At 46.1% G+C, this 16,254-nt stretch overlaps 1 protein-coding gene across 1 annotated transcript in view; it reads left to right on the top strand.

The window, feature by feature from the left end:
- SEMA5A (semaphorin 5A) overlaps positions 1 to 16,254 on the top strand; it is a 297,989-nt gene that overhangs the window by 30,107 nt on the left and 251,628 nt on the right. Inside the window, exon 2 of the mRNA XM_032861862.1 lies at positions 13,913 to 14,012. Coding sequence (XP_032717753.1) covers positions 13,913 to 14,012 — 100 coding nt within the window. The remainder of the gene's footprint in view (positions 1 to 13,912; positions 14,013 to 16,254) is intronic.

The following is a 16,254-nucleotide window of genomic DNA, read 5'->3' as shown; positions in this document are numbered from 1 at the left end:
GGCAATGACAGCCCGCCCCCCAGTCTGGCCCACCGCCAGGTACTGGAACCCAGCCACACCCACAAGTTTATATTTGTCCTATAGCAACAGCGCCCGAGCTGAGCAGTTGTGACAGGGACCATATGGCCCGCAAAGCCTAAAATACTATCTGGCCCTTCGCAGCAATAGCTTTCCACTTGATTCCCTGGAATAGAATCTGTGTTTTTTCACCTGCACCAGCAACACTGGAGCTGAAACGCTCCTGCCTCCCTCTTGGCTCTTCCCTCCCCTCATCTGTCACCACGCACCTGCCTCGTTTCTGTTGCTCAGATACCCTGCTTCATCCCCCCGATCTGGGCTCTCCCCTAGAATGTGCTTCTCCCGCATCTCTGGGTGGCTTTTTGTTGTCACTCAGGTCTCCGTGTAAGTGTCACCTCAGCAGAGCGGTCTTCCCCGGAAACTAAAACGTTGCTGCAAGCCACACTCTCCAAAGTCGTCCTGTTTTATTTACCTTGTGACGATCACTTGCTACTTTGATTACTTATTTTATTGAACTGGTCCTCCTCACGAGAATGTACCTTGAGGAGGGAGGAACCTTCTCTGTGTATTTTCCTGCTGTGTCTTTAGTTCGGAGAACAGGGTTGGACACAGAGTGAATAAGTGTCTGCGCGGTGAAGGCTGTCACGTGCCTGGTGGCGGATGGCCCAGGGAGAACACGCCATGAGGTCAAGCAGGGGCTTGGCTTTGGCTGTGAAAATTGAGCTCAGATCGGGAAGGGTCTCTGAGGTTGCATGGGATACGTCAGGAAATGAGGGTATGAACTTGTCAAGAAAAATCGAAAACAAGGTTAGGAACATGACTGTGACCCTGAATTCACTTCTCCAAGGAATTTATAAATGCGACTCTTAGCTTGTCCACACAAGGGCTTTGCTGCGGGCTGGGAATCAGCACGGCTGTTAGCCTGGTCACCGTTGGGGTCAGGTGAGTCCCTGGAAGCGAGGACAACTTCGGTTTCCCCACAGTACACCCACGTGGGCAAAACAAAAGGAAAGCTGGCCACGATTGCCCCATCTCCTCTTTCTGCCCCTTGTGAACCCATCCTCGTCAAGGTCGGTGACTCAGAGGCGCGGAGGGCAGAGCTCTCTTGCGAAGGCTGGGCTGAGGCGGGAATCCACTTTGCCTAGAAATAGAAACCTTCGGCCATAAATGTCAGCTTTGATTTCATATTTAACACAAGCTTTATTTTTTCTTTCAGTCTAACAACTTGAGTGACTCAGGGCTGTTGGGACCTAAGTCAGCCTGCGAGTGAGGGCTGTCCATTTTCTGGAACCATCAGTAACACCAGCTCATAGGGGATAGGCCCTGCTAGGATTTCCAGAAGGTTTGCTTTTTCTCTGGGAGGAGATGGAAGTAGAGTAATTAGCTGGGGTTTCAAAATGATTTTGTGTGACTGTGCATGGAACATGCAATTTTTTTCTATGAATCAGCTAATGATTTTCTGTATGCCTTTTTCATTTCCATTGAAAGGCATTAAAGGCTGTATGAAACTAATGGAATAAAATGTCTCGGAAATGCTAGTACTTGTTGATGCCATGGGATACAGGGTGAATCATGTGGGGTGAGTGGCCAGGGTGCCTTTCTAGATTAATCTGTATTGATGTGCGGTGGAGTGAATTTCAGCAGGTCCCTTAACTCGTCCGGACTCCTGACTTCTCTTTGTTGAAATGAGGCATCTGAGTATGGGGGTCCTGAGGTTTCTGCTCACTTTGAGATTCTGTACTGGTGGTTTTTTTTTTTTTTCTGTTACTGAAAAATTACACGTAGTATGTTTAATTATCTGTAATACTTACTCACTGAGCTCCCACTCTATCCTCTAGAGCAGGGGTGGGGAAGATAGTAATATTTTAGGTGTTGGAGGTCAGATGGTCTGTATTCAGCTCTGCCAGTGTCGTGCAGAGCAGCCCCAGACTATAGGTAAGCACCTGGGCAAGGCTGTGCTCCATAAAAATTTTTTTACAGACAAAAATGTCATGGACCTAATTTGGTCCAGAGGCCACCATTGGCCAATCCCTGTTCCAGAGCCTAGACGCTGACAGTTAACCTGTATAAATATTCAAGTTATCTTTCTTTAATAGAGTCACCACACTCTTTGGGTGTAAACTCGTTCACCTGTAAAACAGCGAGAGGAACGGTGGAATATCGTTCATGACTGAGACTTAAGTATAATCAGCAAGCAGGCTGTATCATCCAGGCAGTGTCTGGTGGGCCAGAGGGCTGGGGAGCAGCTACAGTAATGACGGGAGGTTCAGGTAGCTTCCAGGACCGTGTTATGCCCTGTAATGTTCAACGTTACGGCCAGCCCGAGTTCGTTGGAGTATCCATTGTAGAACGCAGGTACGCGTGAACTTGTGCCCCTCTCTTGAGTGGCTCCCAGCCTATCGTAGTTGTAAAAGAGCAGGTGGGGTCATTTTGAAGGGGTGGAGTCACGTTAGCAAAGGGGGTGGGTGAGAATGACTTTGGCAAAGAGCTGGTTGGGCGCAGTTGAGGCGTCTGTGTTGGGGACAAGCAGAAGAGAAGAGCAGGGAGGTCTGAGAGGGGCGGACGGCCAGGCAAGGCAGTTTGCTGTGGCCATGGAAACTGGCAGACAGAGAAAACCTTTGTGCAGGTGTGTCACCTGACTGCAGTGGGTCGAAGGTCCCCCCATCAATCACAGTGCTCCCACAGACTCTGCGGGGTGGCCCCAGGCCCACGGGCAGACACAGGCACTCTTATCTTATCAGCCGGGATATTCCAAGGTCTTAGAGATTATCTCTGCGAGTCAGTCCAGGGTCAAACTTTTCTTTGGAATGGGTGGGGTTTGAACCCCCCAGACCTGCTGAGTCTAGGGTTATGGAACAGTCTCTCGCTTGATGAATGGATTTCTGCTAGTGCTGCCTGGTCAGTTGGTTTGAACAGATAGTTGGTCGTGGCCTTCCTAAACGTTCCAGAGCCTTCCCGCTGTCACGGATAGTCTGTGATGTACATGAAATTGCACGTCCTTCTATTGGAGGCTAGAATTCATGGCAGATAGTCTGCCTGCTACTCAGGATATTGTCACAAGAGGCAGCAGGGCCGTCCTCCCGGTGAACTCGGGGGGCAGGTGAAAACCACACGTTGCTGCCTGCAGTGGTGAGGTTGGGGACCCCTGGTTCTGGAGACCATCCCGTGTCTTAGGGTCTCTGCCAGGTGCTTCGTAGGAATTGGTCTATACATTCTTCTCCTCACAAACTCTTGTGTTCACATGCTCCCTGTGTTAGTATAGTTTGTGAAGAAATGATGAGGCACCTGCTTTCGGCCCCACAGTGCCACCGTGAAAGCTCTGAGTCTGAGACGTGAAATGCAAGTCAGCCTCACTCTGAAGCCTGTGTCACTTGCATCAGCAGTTGGGTGACCCGAGGGCGGTTTTGTTGGAATCCGCCCCTGACTCAGTTGCAGATTTAATGACCTTCGCGTCTAAGAAGACCCCGTGTTAATTTGTTTTTCAATAATGTAATGGAACAGGCCTCTGTATCAGCAAGGAAGCCCCGTTCTTAATTCCTTAGCTGCACGCTGTCCAGGAGAGGAGCCACCAGCCGTGTCTGGCTGCTGGGCACTCAGATGTGGCTAGTTCGGATGGAGACGTGCATCAGTGTAAAAACGGACACTGGAGTTCAAAGGCATAGAATGTACACATGAAATCAAAATATCTCAACAGTTTTTATTTTGCTAACATGGAAATAATATCCTGGATATACTTTATTAAATAAACTATATTGTTGAAAATTAATTTTTCTTGCTTCTTGGCATTTTGCTTTTTTTCAATATTTCATTTATTTATTTGTGAGAGTGAGAGAGAGCGAGCATGTGCACGAGTAGGGGGGAGGGACAGAGGGAGAAGGAGAAGCAGACTCCCCGCTGAGCAGGGAGCCCAATGCAGGACTTGATCCCAGGACCCCGATGTCATGACTTAAGCCAAAGGCATATGCTGACTGAATCCCCGGGTGCCCTGCTTCTTAGCATTTTGTAATGTAGCTACTGGAAAGTTCCACATTGTGCGTGTGGGCCACGTTCTGTTCATTGGCTAGCCCTGCCGAGACCACTGACCATCACACTGTTCTGGTACCAGCTAGTGTTTCTTGTCCTCAGTTTCACTCTGTTGTGTGTATGTCTCACCTTTTCTGCTAAACTATGAATGTCTTCAAGGCAGAGATCGGTCTTCCATACCTCGGTATCCTCGCCAGTCCTCAAGTGGGTCCTTCCAATAGCAGGGACTCAAGAATTAGTCACAGACTATGTACATGAATAATTGTGTCCATTCTAGATGCACATCACCTGACTGCTTAACCCTGGAGTTTCTGAAAGAGTCTGAGTCCGTCTTGGAATGCATTCCAGCTCTGGTGATGGGCAGAATCAGTAGTCTGGCGAAGAGACTGTCTGGGGACATAGAGAATGTCTTCGAGCCAGGAGACTTCCTTGCACAAATGGCTGTATTTGTGCCCTTTCGGACTTCTGGTCATCCCTGCTTACACAGCAAGCCCATGGCCACTCCTGGAGTAATCTCAGTGTCTGTTGACTAGAAACAGTTCATTTTTATATTTTTAGTCACATTAACATCATTTGTAATTCTCAAGTTATAAATCTGAAGGAAATTACTTTTTAATGTCCTCTGGCACAACATTAAGATTTTGCAATTAGATTTTATAGCCTCTAGTCATATGCTGCAGGTCACAAGGCAAAATTAAGACCCTTCTGCACCAGCAAAGTTTCCTGTCGGAAAGCCGCACAGAGTTGAGGGGCGGGGCAGCTCTGGGACACACTTCGCAGCCTGGAGGACAAAGCTGGTCACAGTCCAGGGGTTGGAAGGTCTGGCCTAGTTTACATTTGCATTTGCATAATCTTTTAAATTAAAAAAAAATTCTGTCTTGATGGATGGATGAATAGAAATTGCTTCGTGTGCGAGTTATCCAGCAATAAAAACCTGCTTCTTATCGGCTTGGTTCTGATCTGCAGCCCGCCAGGAATAATTGCTCCAGATGGTTTAATGAACTAGGAGGTTTCTGCGATCTTAGAAGTTGTAAACAAAAGGGAAGGCAACGCCAGCCTGCCAGGCAGATTTTTAAACCAGTTTATTGACAACATTCCAGAAACTTCTCTTTACATCTTGCCAGGTGTGTCTCCGGTAACCCTCAGACAACTCAGAATTTCTTGGGGTCCCCCACTGACATTTGGATCCTGAGATCGAATGGCTTTTCCTGGTATGGCTGGAAAATCATGCAAACAAATGAAGATTGGGGGAAACAGTAGAAATCACAAATCCCACCCTTGATTCAGAAAGGGCGTCCATTTCAGTTGTTTATGAAGATGGTGGTTGGTTGTGATGAAATTTTGTCTCCTAAGATTTCTCTTAAAATACATACTCAGGGGGAGAAAAAAAATATATATATGAATGACATGTATCAGTTCTATGTTATCCTCCTGTAATCTAACTTGTAGAAACAATATATCTGAAAATCACAACAGGAATCTCTTGGAAGGGTAAAACATGCCTTTAGCCTGTCCCAGGCCAGTCTTCAGTCTGTCTGCTCCTGCCCTTACTGGAACAGTGTGTGCGTTGCTGCTGCCTGTAATTTTAACAGATTCACGGCTATTACTTAATGCTTGCTTACATTGTAAGCCGATACTATACTGGGGATTCCGAGCTTACATTTGTGGCTTTCCAGTCGTGTTTGCATGAAGCAGACCCAAATCAGGGAAAGTTGTGAGTAGAAAGTACATGATCACAGATCGCCTGATTCTTAAGAAAATCTACCAGCCACGCTGTCTGGGGCGGAGGAGTGAACTTTACAAGAACTCAGTTCCAGAGCATAGATATTTTGTGAGACTTACAGTTAGTGGAGTTTTCTGATGGTGAACCTGTGAAAAAAGGATTAAGGGTTAAAAGTGTCACTGCGATGGAAACATGAGCGCCTGCCCCCCGTTGAGTGGGTGCATGACTGGACATAGGATGAGAAGGAGCACTGTTAGCATTTTAAAATACTGTGTTTTATGGGTCATGTTTACAAATAAAACTGTACATGAAAGATGCTTTATGCCTTCTTGGTGTACTGGATCCTTTCTACTTTTAATGGTATAAAAATGTTTTACCAAAAAAAAGAGTTTTACTTTCCCTAATTGATTATTATTGGATATTTTTGCTTTATTTTTATAAAAAGTCACATCAGTTGAATATTTTGATCATTTCCTATAGCAAGCTTTTGAGATTTTTTCCACCTAATTTAGTGTCATGTATATATATGTATATATATGTACACATATATATACATATATAAATTTATATCTCTTACGTACATTTATGCAAATACATCTATATACCTGTGTATATAGATAAGTACATACACACAGATGTAGATACATAATGAACATATTGATGCCTTTAGATATGAATATGTGTAATTGTGTGGATACATATCTGTATCCAGGGATAATCTATGTAAATATACTTAATATACATATTTATAAACCTGTGTATGTATATATGTGCGAGTACACACACATACATGCATATACATATATACATACCATATATGTGGGTGAATATATTGAGATCCAAATCAAGATCTGGGCATTTTGGTCCCTTAAAATACCATAATTTAGAAAGTTTTGTGTGCTCAGAGACCACACGATGGTATTCCCACTTGGATGGCTATTCTACTAGTGCCATGATGGAGAAGATAGATTGGCGAGGAAGTCACAGGGTTTGGGGTCTTCCACTGGACCTCATCGACATGTAACTTTGGGAAGTCATGCAACTTTTTTGCCCTTAGTTTTATAAACTATAAAGTCAGGGGGAAGGATTGCAGGATAGCCAGTGTCGTGATCTACTGTACTTTCTTCGGTTCTGTGAAGTCCCAGATAGCAGGTGCAGTGAAAGTAACTGAGGTCCTTGCATCTGGAGAAAGAAAATTAGCCTGGTATTTTTCAGTCTTTCTAGAAAGCTAAAGTGAGGCAATAGAGTATTGACATATTTCTGCATTAGCTGATGTAAGCAGGACCTGTCAGGGAAAGAAATGATGGAGATAAATTTTCCACTGTTGGGACCTTCTTCCTCCGGGTGCCTTATTGCCTTTGGGGCACCTGGTTTCTTTCTGCTTTTTTCTGGGACCTTCCTTCTTCCAGCTTTGCCCTGTCTAATGGGCGGCTTGGGCTGGAACATTCCTGTCCCCGATCTGAAAATTACCACCTCTTCCTTTCTATCTAATTTTGCTCTCCTTTGGTGGGTGGCAACTACCGTTTCCGATAGGTTTAATCCATGCTGATATATTACTAGGTGCTAGGGCTTAATGTACTTTATACATTCCTGGGAAAATTGATTTTTAATTTGGACCTTATGGAAATACTGCCTTAGTCTTATCCTGGATTTAAATTCCAGCTTAGCCACTTACCACTTACGTTGTGTTTGGCAAGATGTTTAACTTGTCAGAAACTCAGGGTTTTTAATTTTGAAAATTTTTATTTCTTTAAGAAAGATTATAGCTGTAGCTTCACAGGATTATAAACATTAAATGAAATTAGACATTGCTAACATGTAAAAGTATTTGACATAGTTCCTGAAACTAAGTAACCACTGATAATACAGACAGTAACAAAAAAAAGGTGTTAATAAGAGACAGTGGTTGTTCTGATAATATGTTTTTTTCACAAGCATAAATGTTTGCGGACTGGCATGTTGCCTCCCTGGTGAAGTGTTTGCCTTGGTCTGCCACCGGACGAGCACGTGAAGTTTTAGAACTGAAATCTATTATAACACCTTAAAGAATTTCAGCCAGCACTCCTATAGCTGAAAACCTGGATATATGTTTTTTTTTTAAGTTTTTAAAGATTTTTATTTATTTACTTGAGAGAGGGAGAGTGAGAGAGAGCTTGAGTGGGGTAGGTCAGAGGGAGAAGCAGACTCCCTGTGGAGCTGGGCACAGGGAAGGCAGTTGCTTAACCAACTGAGCCACCCAGGTGCCCAGGCCTGGAAATATCTTATTTTGGGGGTGAACCATGGCATGGGGTGCTGGGATTGCTGTCTGAAGTGCGCTTGCCTGGCTCTGAGTGATTGGTGCTGGAGGGACATGCCTGGAAAAGCAGATGGGAAAGGAAAAAGGAAGGAAAGTACTAGCGGTCCAGTGGCGGTGCAGGAAACAGGCATTGGCCAGCGTGCTAGTCTTCTTTGTATGGCTTCTTAAAAACTCCACTCGTCTGTTTTCCAGTCATGTTTTAGTTCAGATTGCCTTGCTAGAATGGTTATGTAATGCACTGAAGCTGAAAATGATGCCTGTGGAAGGGAGATGCATGCTGCCTTTAAAGACGATCAGGTATCTTTGACAGAGGATGGTTTCTCTCACAATTCCGGGAGAGGTCAGGTGAGGCGAGCTTCTGGGATGCTCGGCGGAGAGTACACTCTGTACCTCTCCTCCTGGCCCGAGCTGCCTCGCTGGCTGGAGTGGCCTTCTGGGGAAGGTGAGGACCCAGCCCTTGTGCTTTCAGGACAATGTCTTGTCCGCACACATCAGAGCTGAGTGGCCTAGACTGTTGAGACATCGGGCCATTCCACTCTGCTTGTATCATCTCTTCCTTCTTCTTCTAGAATGTTCTTTGCTCTGTTAAAGCAGATCAGTACATGGTTATTGACATTTTCTCCTTCCTTCATTACACCAAGGCCCTTGGAGCATAAAATCTAACTAGTGACAATGGGAATGCTCTTTCCTGTAGGTCTTCACTGACACGTAGATCATTGTTATTCATAATCACAACACCAGAAACAATCAATGCATTATTTATTAAACTGAGTAGGTGGCTGTTTTTATTTAACAGTATACATCAGTGGGAATCGATTCACTTTCAAAATGAAGTGGATGTTGGTTTTTCTTTCTTGTTACCTTCTGAATGCGTTGTATGATGTGTTACTTGGGAGGCTACCTGTTAGGTTGTTCCATATGGGTTTCAAGTCCCCCAAAGAAATTCCTCAGTCCTGCTTGCTGGACTCCTTCATTGACTGACGTTTGGAGAGAGGAATGGAACAGGCTCCCCAGAGCCACTTCTGTTTGAGCTGGGAGGTTTCGCTGCTCAGTTTTTGCCCCCGCAGTCAGCCTGGTCTCTGCACTCCACGGAGCCGTCAGTTTGGTCTTCTGAGTGACTGCCAGGTTTGGGGATCGGTGCTGGTCTTCCCCTGTGATTCTTACTTATCAGACTCTAAAAGGTTTGCTTGGCTTGCAACCATGACTACCTTCAATACCTTTACAGTGTTTGATTCTTTATTCAATAGTCATGTATATTCTTTAACAAAAAAGTTCTGTCTTCTGGGTTGGGGTGGGCGGGGGGTGACCGACCTGAATGTGTCAGCTCAAGTCCTAGTTTGTATAAACCATCATTCTGACCAAATTTATTAATACCAACACATGTTCCTCAAAGTTATTTCTTGAAATGGTAACTCTGGGTTCTTTTAAAAATCAGATCAGTACACTTTTCATTACAATATTTACAAGACAATCACAGGGGTGCTTATGTAGTGGTAGGAGAGGCACACGTGTTATCTTTGCAGCTAATTTTGCAATAAAAAGTCATTGCCAGAGGCCATGTTCAAAAAGCCGTATTTGTGTAATGAATGGATGAGCTAGAATGATTACTCTCAAATATTACAAATTATCTACAAAGTATTTAATTTGAAGCTACCAATTATATATGACTACCTAACTTCCAAACAAGGTTGTATCGGCTGCCATATTTAAGTTCCATTTCATCAAATGGGTTTTGTTTTTTTTTTTCTATAAAGATCAGAAGAGAGAGACGAAGGAAAAACATAAACCCATTATTTGGGAGGAGTGAGCGTGTATTAAGAAAGTTAATGTTACTGGAAATCGTCTCTCTCAACCTGCCACATGCTGTGTGCCGTCTCCCCTGCTCTCTTCTCTCGCCCTGACCTTTCTTTGGCATCTCCTGAGCCTGTTTGCACCATCTGCCCTGTGTTCAGACTCTTTCCTCACTGGCCTTACTTGACACTGTATTCTTCTAGTTTTCTGTATTCATAATGGTTCATTTTTGCAATGCTTTCCCAAAGCAGTGCTGGTAATTTCTTCATGCTACTGTGGAAATCTGTTATTGTGGTGGCAAATTCTACAGATAGAACTTCTGACATTAAGCTTCTTGATCCCTTCTTGTGTTTCTGGAATAAACCCTATTCCATATGAAATGGTGTGTGTGTGTGCGTGTGTGTGTGTGTGTGTGTGTGTGATTTGCCAATACACGTCCTTCCTTAGCAATGTTTTCAGCTGTGTTCTTAAATAAGGTTAGCCAATGATTCTCCTTTCTCATGATGTCTCTGTGCAGCCTTCCTAGCAAGATCATCAGGAACACAATCACCTCAGAACTGCATTAGGAAGCTTTACCTCTTTGTGTAGTCTCTGAAGTAAGCTGTATAAAGTTGGGATTACGTGTTCCTTGAGGGGTTGTTGAAACGTCCATATGAAGGTGAGCCTACGGCCTTCTTTGACAAAGTGTACCTGGGAGTTTACCACACATTTTGTCTAGGGCATTTAACACTGTCATAACAAGAGTGTAAGGAACATGTATTTTAAAAGGTGTTTGTGGTTTTTTTTTGTTTTGTTTTGTTCTTAAATGAGGGAATATGTATATACTTCCAGACAGAGGGAAAAGGCCCAATAACACAGAAGATACTAAAGGAGAAAAGAGGTGATTTAGAGAAGGGACCAAAGAGGAGGGAAGAGGTGGGCCGAGCAGAGGGGGACGGCTGGTCTTGGCACAGAGGAGAGAATACCAGTCCCCGATCTTGCAAGGAAAGTAGGGGAGAGTGGTGTCAGGACAGGCACCTTCTCGGTGAGAAGTGGGTTGTGCAGGACCCTTCTCCCCAAGCCCTCATGGTGTTCGGTCCGACAGAGGGCGTGAGATCTGCAGTTGAGATAATCAGATCTGGAGGGATGCACAGGAAAATCAAAAAAAGAAGAGAATGGGCAGATTACCTGACTCTGATCGAGTGTTAATCATACAAATACACTGTTTTCATGGGGCAGGTTTTTGGAAACTTAAATAAGGCAAAGGGAACAATAGTGATCGAACAATAGGCTGTTCGCTCGTTTTTCCCTGTCTACGTGCCTCCTGTTATGATTCGAGGACGTCCTGGGAAACAGTATGGCAGTTCTCATTGCTCAGTACAGGAACCAAAACTGGAAGGACGTCTCCTCCTCCTCGTCACCGTTGGCCACTCTCTTCCCGTTTGTCTAATGGAAAGGAGAGATTCACGCACGAGAGGCAAGTTCACTGATGTCTTTCACAGCCTTCTCTCCCCTGACGTGGCTCACTTGTCCCCTCCTCCAACACAGAATCCAGCCTGTGACTGTCTGTTCCCGCCTTCCGCAACCTCCTTGTTCCAACCACTTTAAGTCCGACATGCGTGTCTGGCTTTGGGAGTTGTAGGTTTGGGTGAACAGGAGCCTGGGACTCCAGGCCTGGCAGGGCTCCCTGGTCCTGCGTGTCCTGTCTGTGTGACGAAGGTCCTATATTAAAACAGCTCTCCAGGTACCTGCGGGTTTTAGCCATGCTCCGCAAAGGCTCTGGGGCCATTCTCCCCACGTGACCTTCTCCGCTGTTGCACCTGACCTGTCTTCTCTCTCTCGGACCACCCTTCACCTGCTGATGCCTGTGACTCGTCATCATTGTTTTCCTCTTCATTTAGTCTCAGACAGTTTTTGTTCTCCTCCAGCTGTTCCATCAGCCTCCCCCATCCCCTGCCCCCCTCCGTCATTAGTTATCAGGCCCATGGGGCACCCCACCGCCTCCTCCTTCTGCATTCGCGAAGCCGCCACCTACATCTCATGTGGGGTGATGCTTTCTAGCATCTAACCTTCCTTCCCCCATCCTGCCCACCATCTGCCCATGCCCATTCCTAAGACTGCTGCTTTTGTGGGTTCAAGTCCCTGCCTGGGAACTTTCTAAGCCCCTTTGTCACGGCTGAAGCCGAATCGCAATGTGTGAGCCTGGGAGCGAGTGTGTTCCCGGTTCTGTTTCAACACGCCCGGCAGTAATCCGTCCTGGGGCTTTCTCGAGTTGCCGTTGCTCTTTTCCACTCTCACTTCTCCGGTTTCCCTCTCGCCGCTCATTGTGCATCTTCCCCCGCCATCCGCCTGCCAGTTATTGCGCTCCCATTACCGTGTCTTCCGTGCTTGCTTCCCGCACGCGGGCCATGGTGCTGCGGGCTGTGGCACCCCAGCGAGCTTTCTGGGCATTGGAGCTTCGGTTCCAGCTTCAGAAGCAGAGAACTGGTGGCGCCCAATGGGCAAGAAGGGGAGAAACACCGATTACGGGTGGCCCCTGGGCACTGTGCCACCCCTCGTTGCTCTGGGCTTCTGGAATGCATCTGCACCATAGATATGCGGGTAGATCCTTCCTTTCTTCTTACCTAGGACCCCGTCATCTCTCCCATCTGTGTGACAGTGCTTCCTCTAGCATTACAGATGCCTGTAGAGATCTTATATTCACGGACCCTGTGCTCAAAGAAGGTACTAGCACTCATTTGCTAACTGAATTATGAACTTCTGGAACACGCCATTGAGTAACAACTTTCCATAGCTCCAGGGCCTTGTACACACTTTACTATAATTAAGTGTTTTCTTTTAAATGACTTGGCTCTGAAATGAATAAATGTATATAAACTTCTAAAAAGAATCAAGACGCACATTAAATTTTCAAAGCCCAAATACAGGTCTCTATAGAATTCAACCCTGGTTTCCTTCACGCGGAGTAGAACTTTCCGTTCATGACCTTTTTAACCGGTGGTAGAGAAATGCTCTACTTCTTATACAGAACCATTCCTGGAAAATAACCTGTCTCGATCATATCAGCAAAGGTGTTTGTGTGGAACATGTTATGGGACGTGGGCCTGTTTCCATATAAAATCTGGTTTTGGCATCTGTTTCCATGGAAAGACATGATTTCTTTGCTCTACCAGTGGTTTTGTTGATGTGACATCTTTCGTGTGCCTCTTTAGTCAGTGTGATATCACTCAAAATAGTAAATCCAAGAAAAAAATGACAGTCCGGTAACACAGCTAATTGTCAGAAATAATGATAAGGCGAGCCACTACTGGCAGTCAACTTCCAGAGTATTTTTGTGGTGTCAGACATGTGCTAATACAAGTTGCAGAAGCGGCTCATGAGGTCGCCTCCTGTCCCTCTCCAATGCTGTCAAGTTACCATGAATGGACTGGGGGCCGGAGGCCGTGTCATAGGAGGTCACAGGCTTGTGAACAGCCTGCTTTGACAAGTGGCTATTTCCTGGTTCCCCTTAAGAGAAAAAAATGCCAAGAAGGTCTAGAAGGAACTGGATTTCTCATCTAGAAAGCACTATATGTGTTCAACACGCCTCATAGAATAGAATCGAAACCCAGAGGACAGACAGAGGGTGTCCACTCTGAAGGAGGGCGATGGGTGCTCCTGTGCTTATCCCGGATCCTGAGGCTTTGTTCTTCTCCAGCCTTCAGCTCTTGCCAGTAAGCACACGCAGGAAAAGGTCCTGTTTGCTCTCCGTAGTCCCTTGGAGAAGCCTGTGAATGCTGGGTGGTTCTCTGTCCGGCCCAGAGCCCAGAGAGAAACGCACATCTGCCTTGGAAATCTTACCCGAGCACGGATGCCTCCCTCGCTCATCCTTGGGTGTCCGCCCTGTAGCTTTTAACACGTCCTTGGTGTGGGTCCTGCGACATTCTGCTGGAAACCTCCCGTGGCCCCCAAACGTCAGGGGACCTCCGGGTCCTCTCTGAAATGTCATGTTTGCTACCTGTTGTGCACTTTGTGTGGTCCCTCGAAAGAAAAAAAAAATTCATTCATTTTTATCTTTTCGTTTATTTATTTTTCCTATTTAGAAATTGGCCCCTGGTTACGGGAGTTCAGAGCGAAGAATGCTGTGGATTTCTCGCAGTTAACATTTGACCCAGGACAGAAAGAACTTGTTGTAGGAGCAAGGTGAGAGATCTTATGTTTCGCCCCTGCAGATAATTTTGGATTTTACTTGATGTCGCTGTCGCTACACGTGAGCTTCTCTGCCGTAGTTGACAAGTGCTAAGTCATACTTCTGAACATGGAATACGGTATAAGGTGGCCCGAAACGTCGTCTCCTAATAACCAGTGATGCCTGCTCTTTTTAGCAAGTGTTCATGGGGGGTCCCAGGCACCAGGACCCGTTCTCATAAGAACGAATTCATTTTTTTCCATGAAAGCTATTTGGGTATTGTCAGCATCCCTGCCGTAGAGATGAGGACACGGAGGCAGGACATAGTCTGATGTCCAGCAGAAGCTGGGCTCAGGCTTCAGATCCAGGCATTTTGACTCCAGAAACTGTGTTCTCAACTTCTCAGTACATCCTTCAGTGAAATTCTGGAGTCAAGAGGTTTTGACGTCTGTTCCAGTGCCTGCTGTTATGTTCTCCGTGACCTTGATTACGTCATTTACCAGTCAGCTGAGAATTCAAGGAAATTGTTACTCTTTACCCCTCTCAAGGTGCCCATGCTCTGGTGTCCAGGTCAACACTTGACCTTCCGTTTGATGGCGAGGCTACTACACACAGTCAGAATTGATCTTGAGTTGTTTCCCTCCTATTTATCATCCCTTCTTTGGGGGAAAACAGGCATAACCCTTGCATTCAGATCACCTCTCCTGCCAGTGCATTTTGAGGATGATGTGTAAAAAAATACTTCATACCCATCTCTAAGGAAAAATACTAATTTTGAAGAAGGAGGCCACTTGGCCTCTTCCAGCGTTCAGGGAGAACACGTCGGGCTCCGAGTGCTTATATCTCTTTTGGTCACATTTATGAGATCATAAAACATACGATTCTTAGCAAGAGAGGATACGCAGTTTCCATATACAGCTGGGCACTCTAGATAAACGCTGAATGGTTTCTAGAGTCATCGCTTTGGCTCTCAGACCTCAAGGAGCCCTTGGGTATGCACCCAACCCTTGAAGGCATTGAGGTGCCTGGACCGATGTTAAGTGAATGGACAGAAGTTGACTTAGTTCCTAGCACTGATCACGTCCCCTGAATCTCCTTTGGTATTTTTAAGTGAACAGGGAGTATAGATGGGTTGAGCTGAATTTTCATATTTTTATTTACTACAGCCCATGGGGAATACACAGCGGGTGTCGGATGCTGACTTCCATCACATTTCATCACGGGGAGGCTGGACCCAATGTTTCAGGGCTTTTAGTTGGTCCTTTGGCCTCCAGATTTTGTCCTCCTGTGTACTGGGGCCAACACCTTCTTTATAAAATGCCATGTACCTTCCCCCCCATTTGGTAGTTCCCTTTGGATAAATGCTGGCATTTCCCTGTTGCCCACCACACCCCCATGGTGCCATGTGGCGCCACGCCCCTTACAAACTCAGCTCATTCCTCCCATGTCCAGGCCTGTGGACTTGCTTCTCTAGACCACCACTGTCACACGTTCTCTTTCTTGCCTCTGGGACTTGGTAACAAACTTCTTTGCTTTTCTGGAGCATTAGCTACTCCCTCCCCAAAGTTCTTTACTTGGTGATCTCACTCAGAGTGAAGAGATCCGACTCAGGAGCCCTGCCCTGGGCCTGAGCTCCTCCTTCCGCTGCTCTGCTCGGTCCTGTTAACACACCTGTCGTGCACCTTCCTTACCACATTACTGCGTGATTTTTTGGCAGGTGTCACCCACAACGCCCCTCCCCCCATTACCAGATAGTGACTTGCCAGATGGTGGACAATGTGCCTGTCTTTTCTCTGCTTCTCTGGAAGGTAGCACAGTTTCTCTCCTCACAGAAGCTCAGAGATAGTTGTTGATTCAGCGAACGTACTTCAAGGATTTGATTTGTTCAGGTGCCTGTCTGCATCCGGGGGTACCTTTGGGGGAAGATGGGCTTGGATTTTGTAACAGATATATTGCAAATTCCCACGTTTGGGCAAGGGCACCAGGGAAGTGGAAGTCTCTACCCCAAAGCTAACCCCTAGGGAAAATGAGCTCTCACCCTTAGCCAAAGGGGAAGGAGCCACCTGCCGAGGTAGAAGGTACAGATACAACCTGGGTTGGTAGAGCTGCGTCTTTTATGCTTTATTCACCCCTGAAGGACATTGGAAAAGGTTTGCCTGTGAGCTTGAGTTGAAAGACTCCCCACGGGGCGCCTGGGTGGCTCAGTGGGTTTAGGCCTCTGCCTTCGGCTCAGGTCATGGTCTCAGGGTCCTGGGA

The sequence above is a fragment of the Lontra canadensis genome, unplaced genomic scaffold (genome assembly GCF_010015895.1).
Source record: "Lontra canadensis isolate GAN:19392208 unplaced genomic scaffold, GSC_riverotter_1.0 scaffold22, whole genome shotgun sequence".
NCBI classification, from domain to species: domain Eukaryota; kingdom Metazoa; phylum Chordata; class Mammalia; order Carnivora; family Mustelidae; genus Lontra; species Lontra canadensis.
The sequence above is the reverse complement of the archived record's forward strand: the minus strand, read 5'-3'. Positions and strand labels throughout refer to the sequence as shown.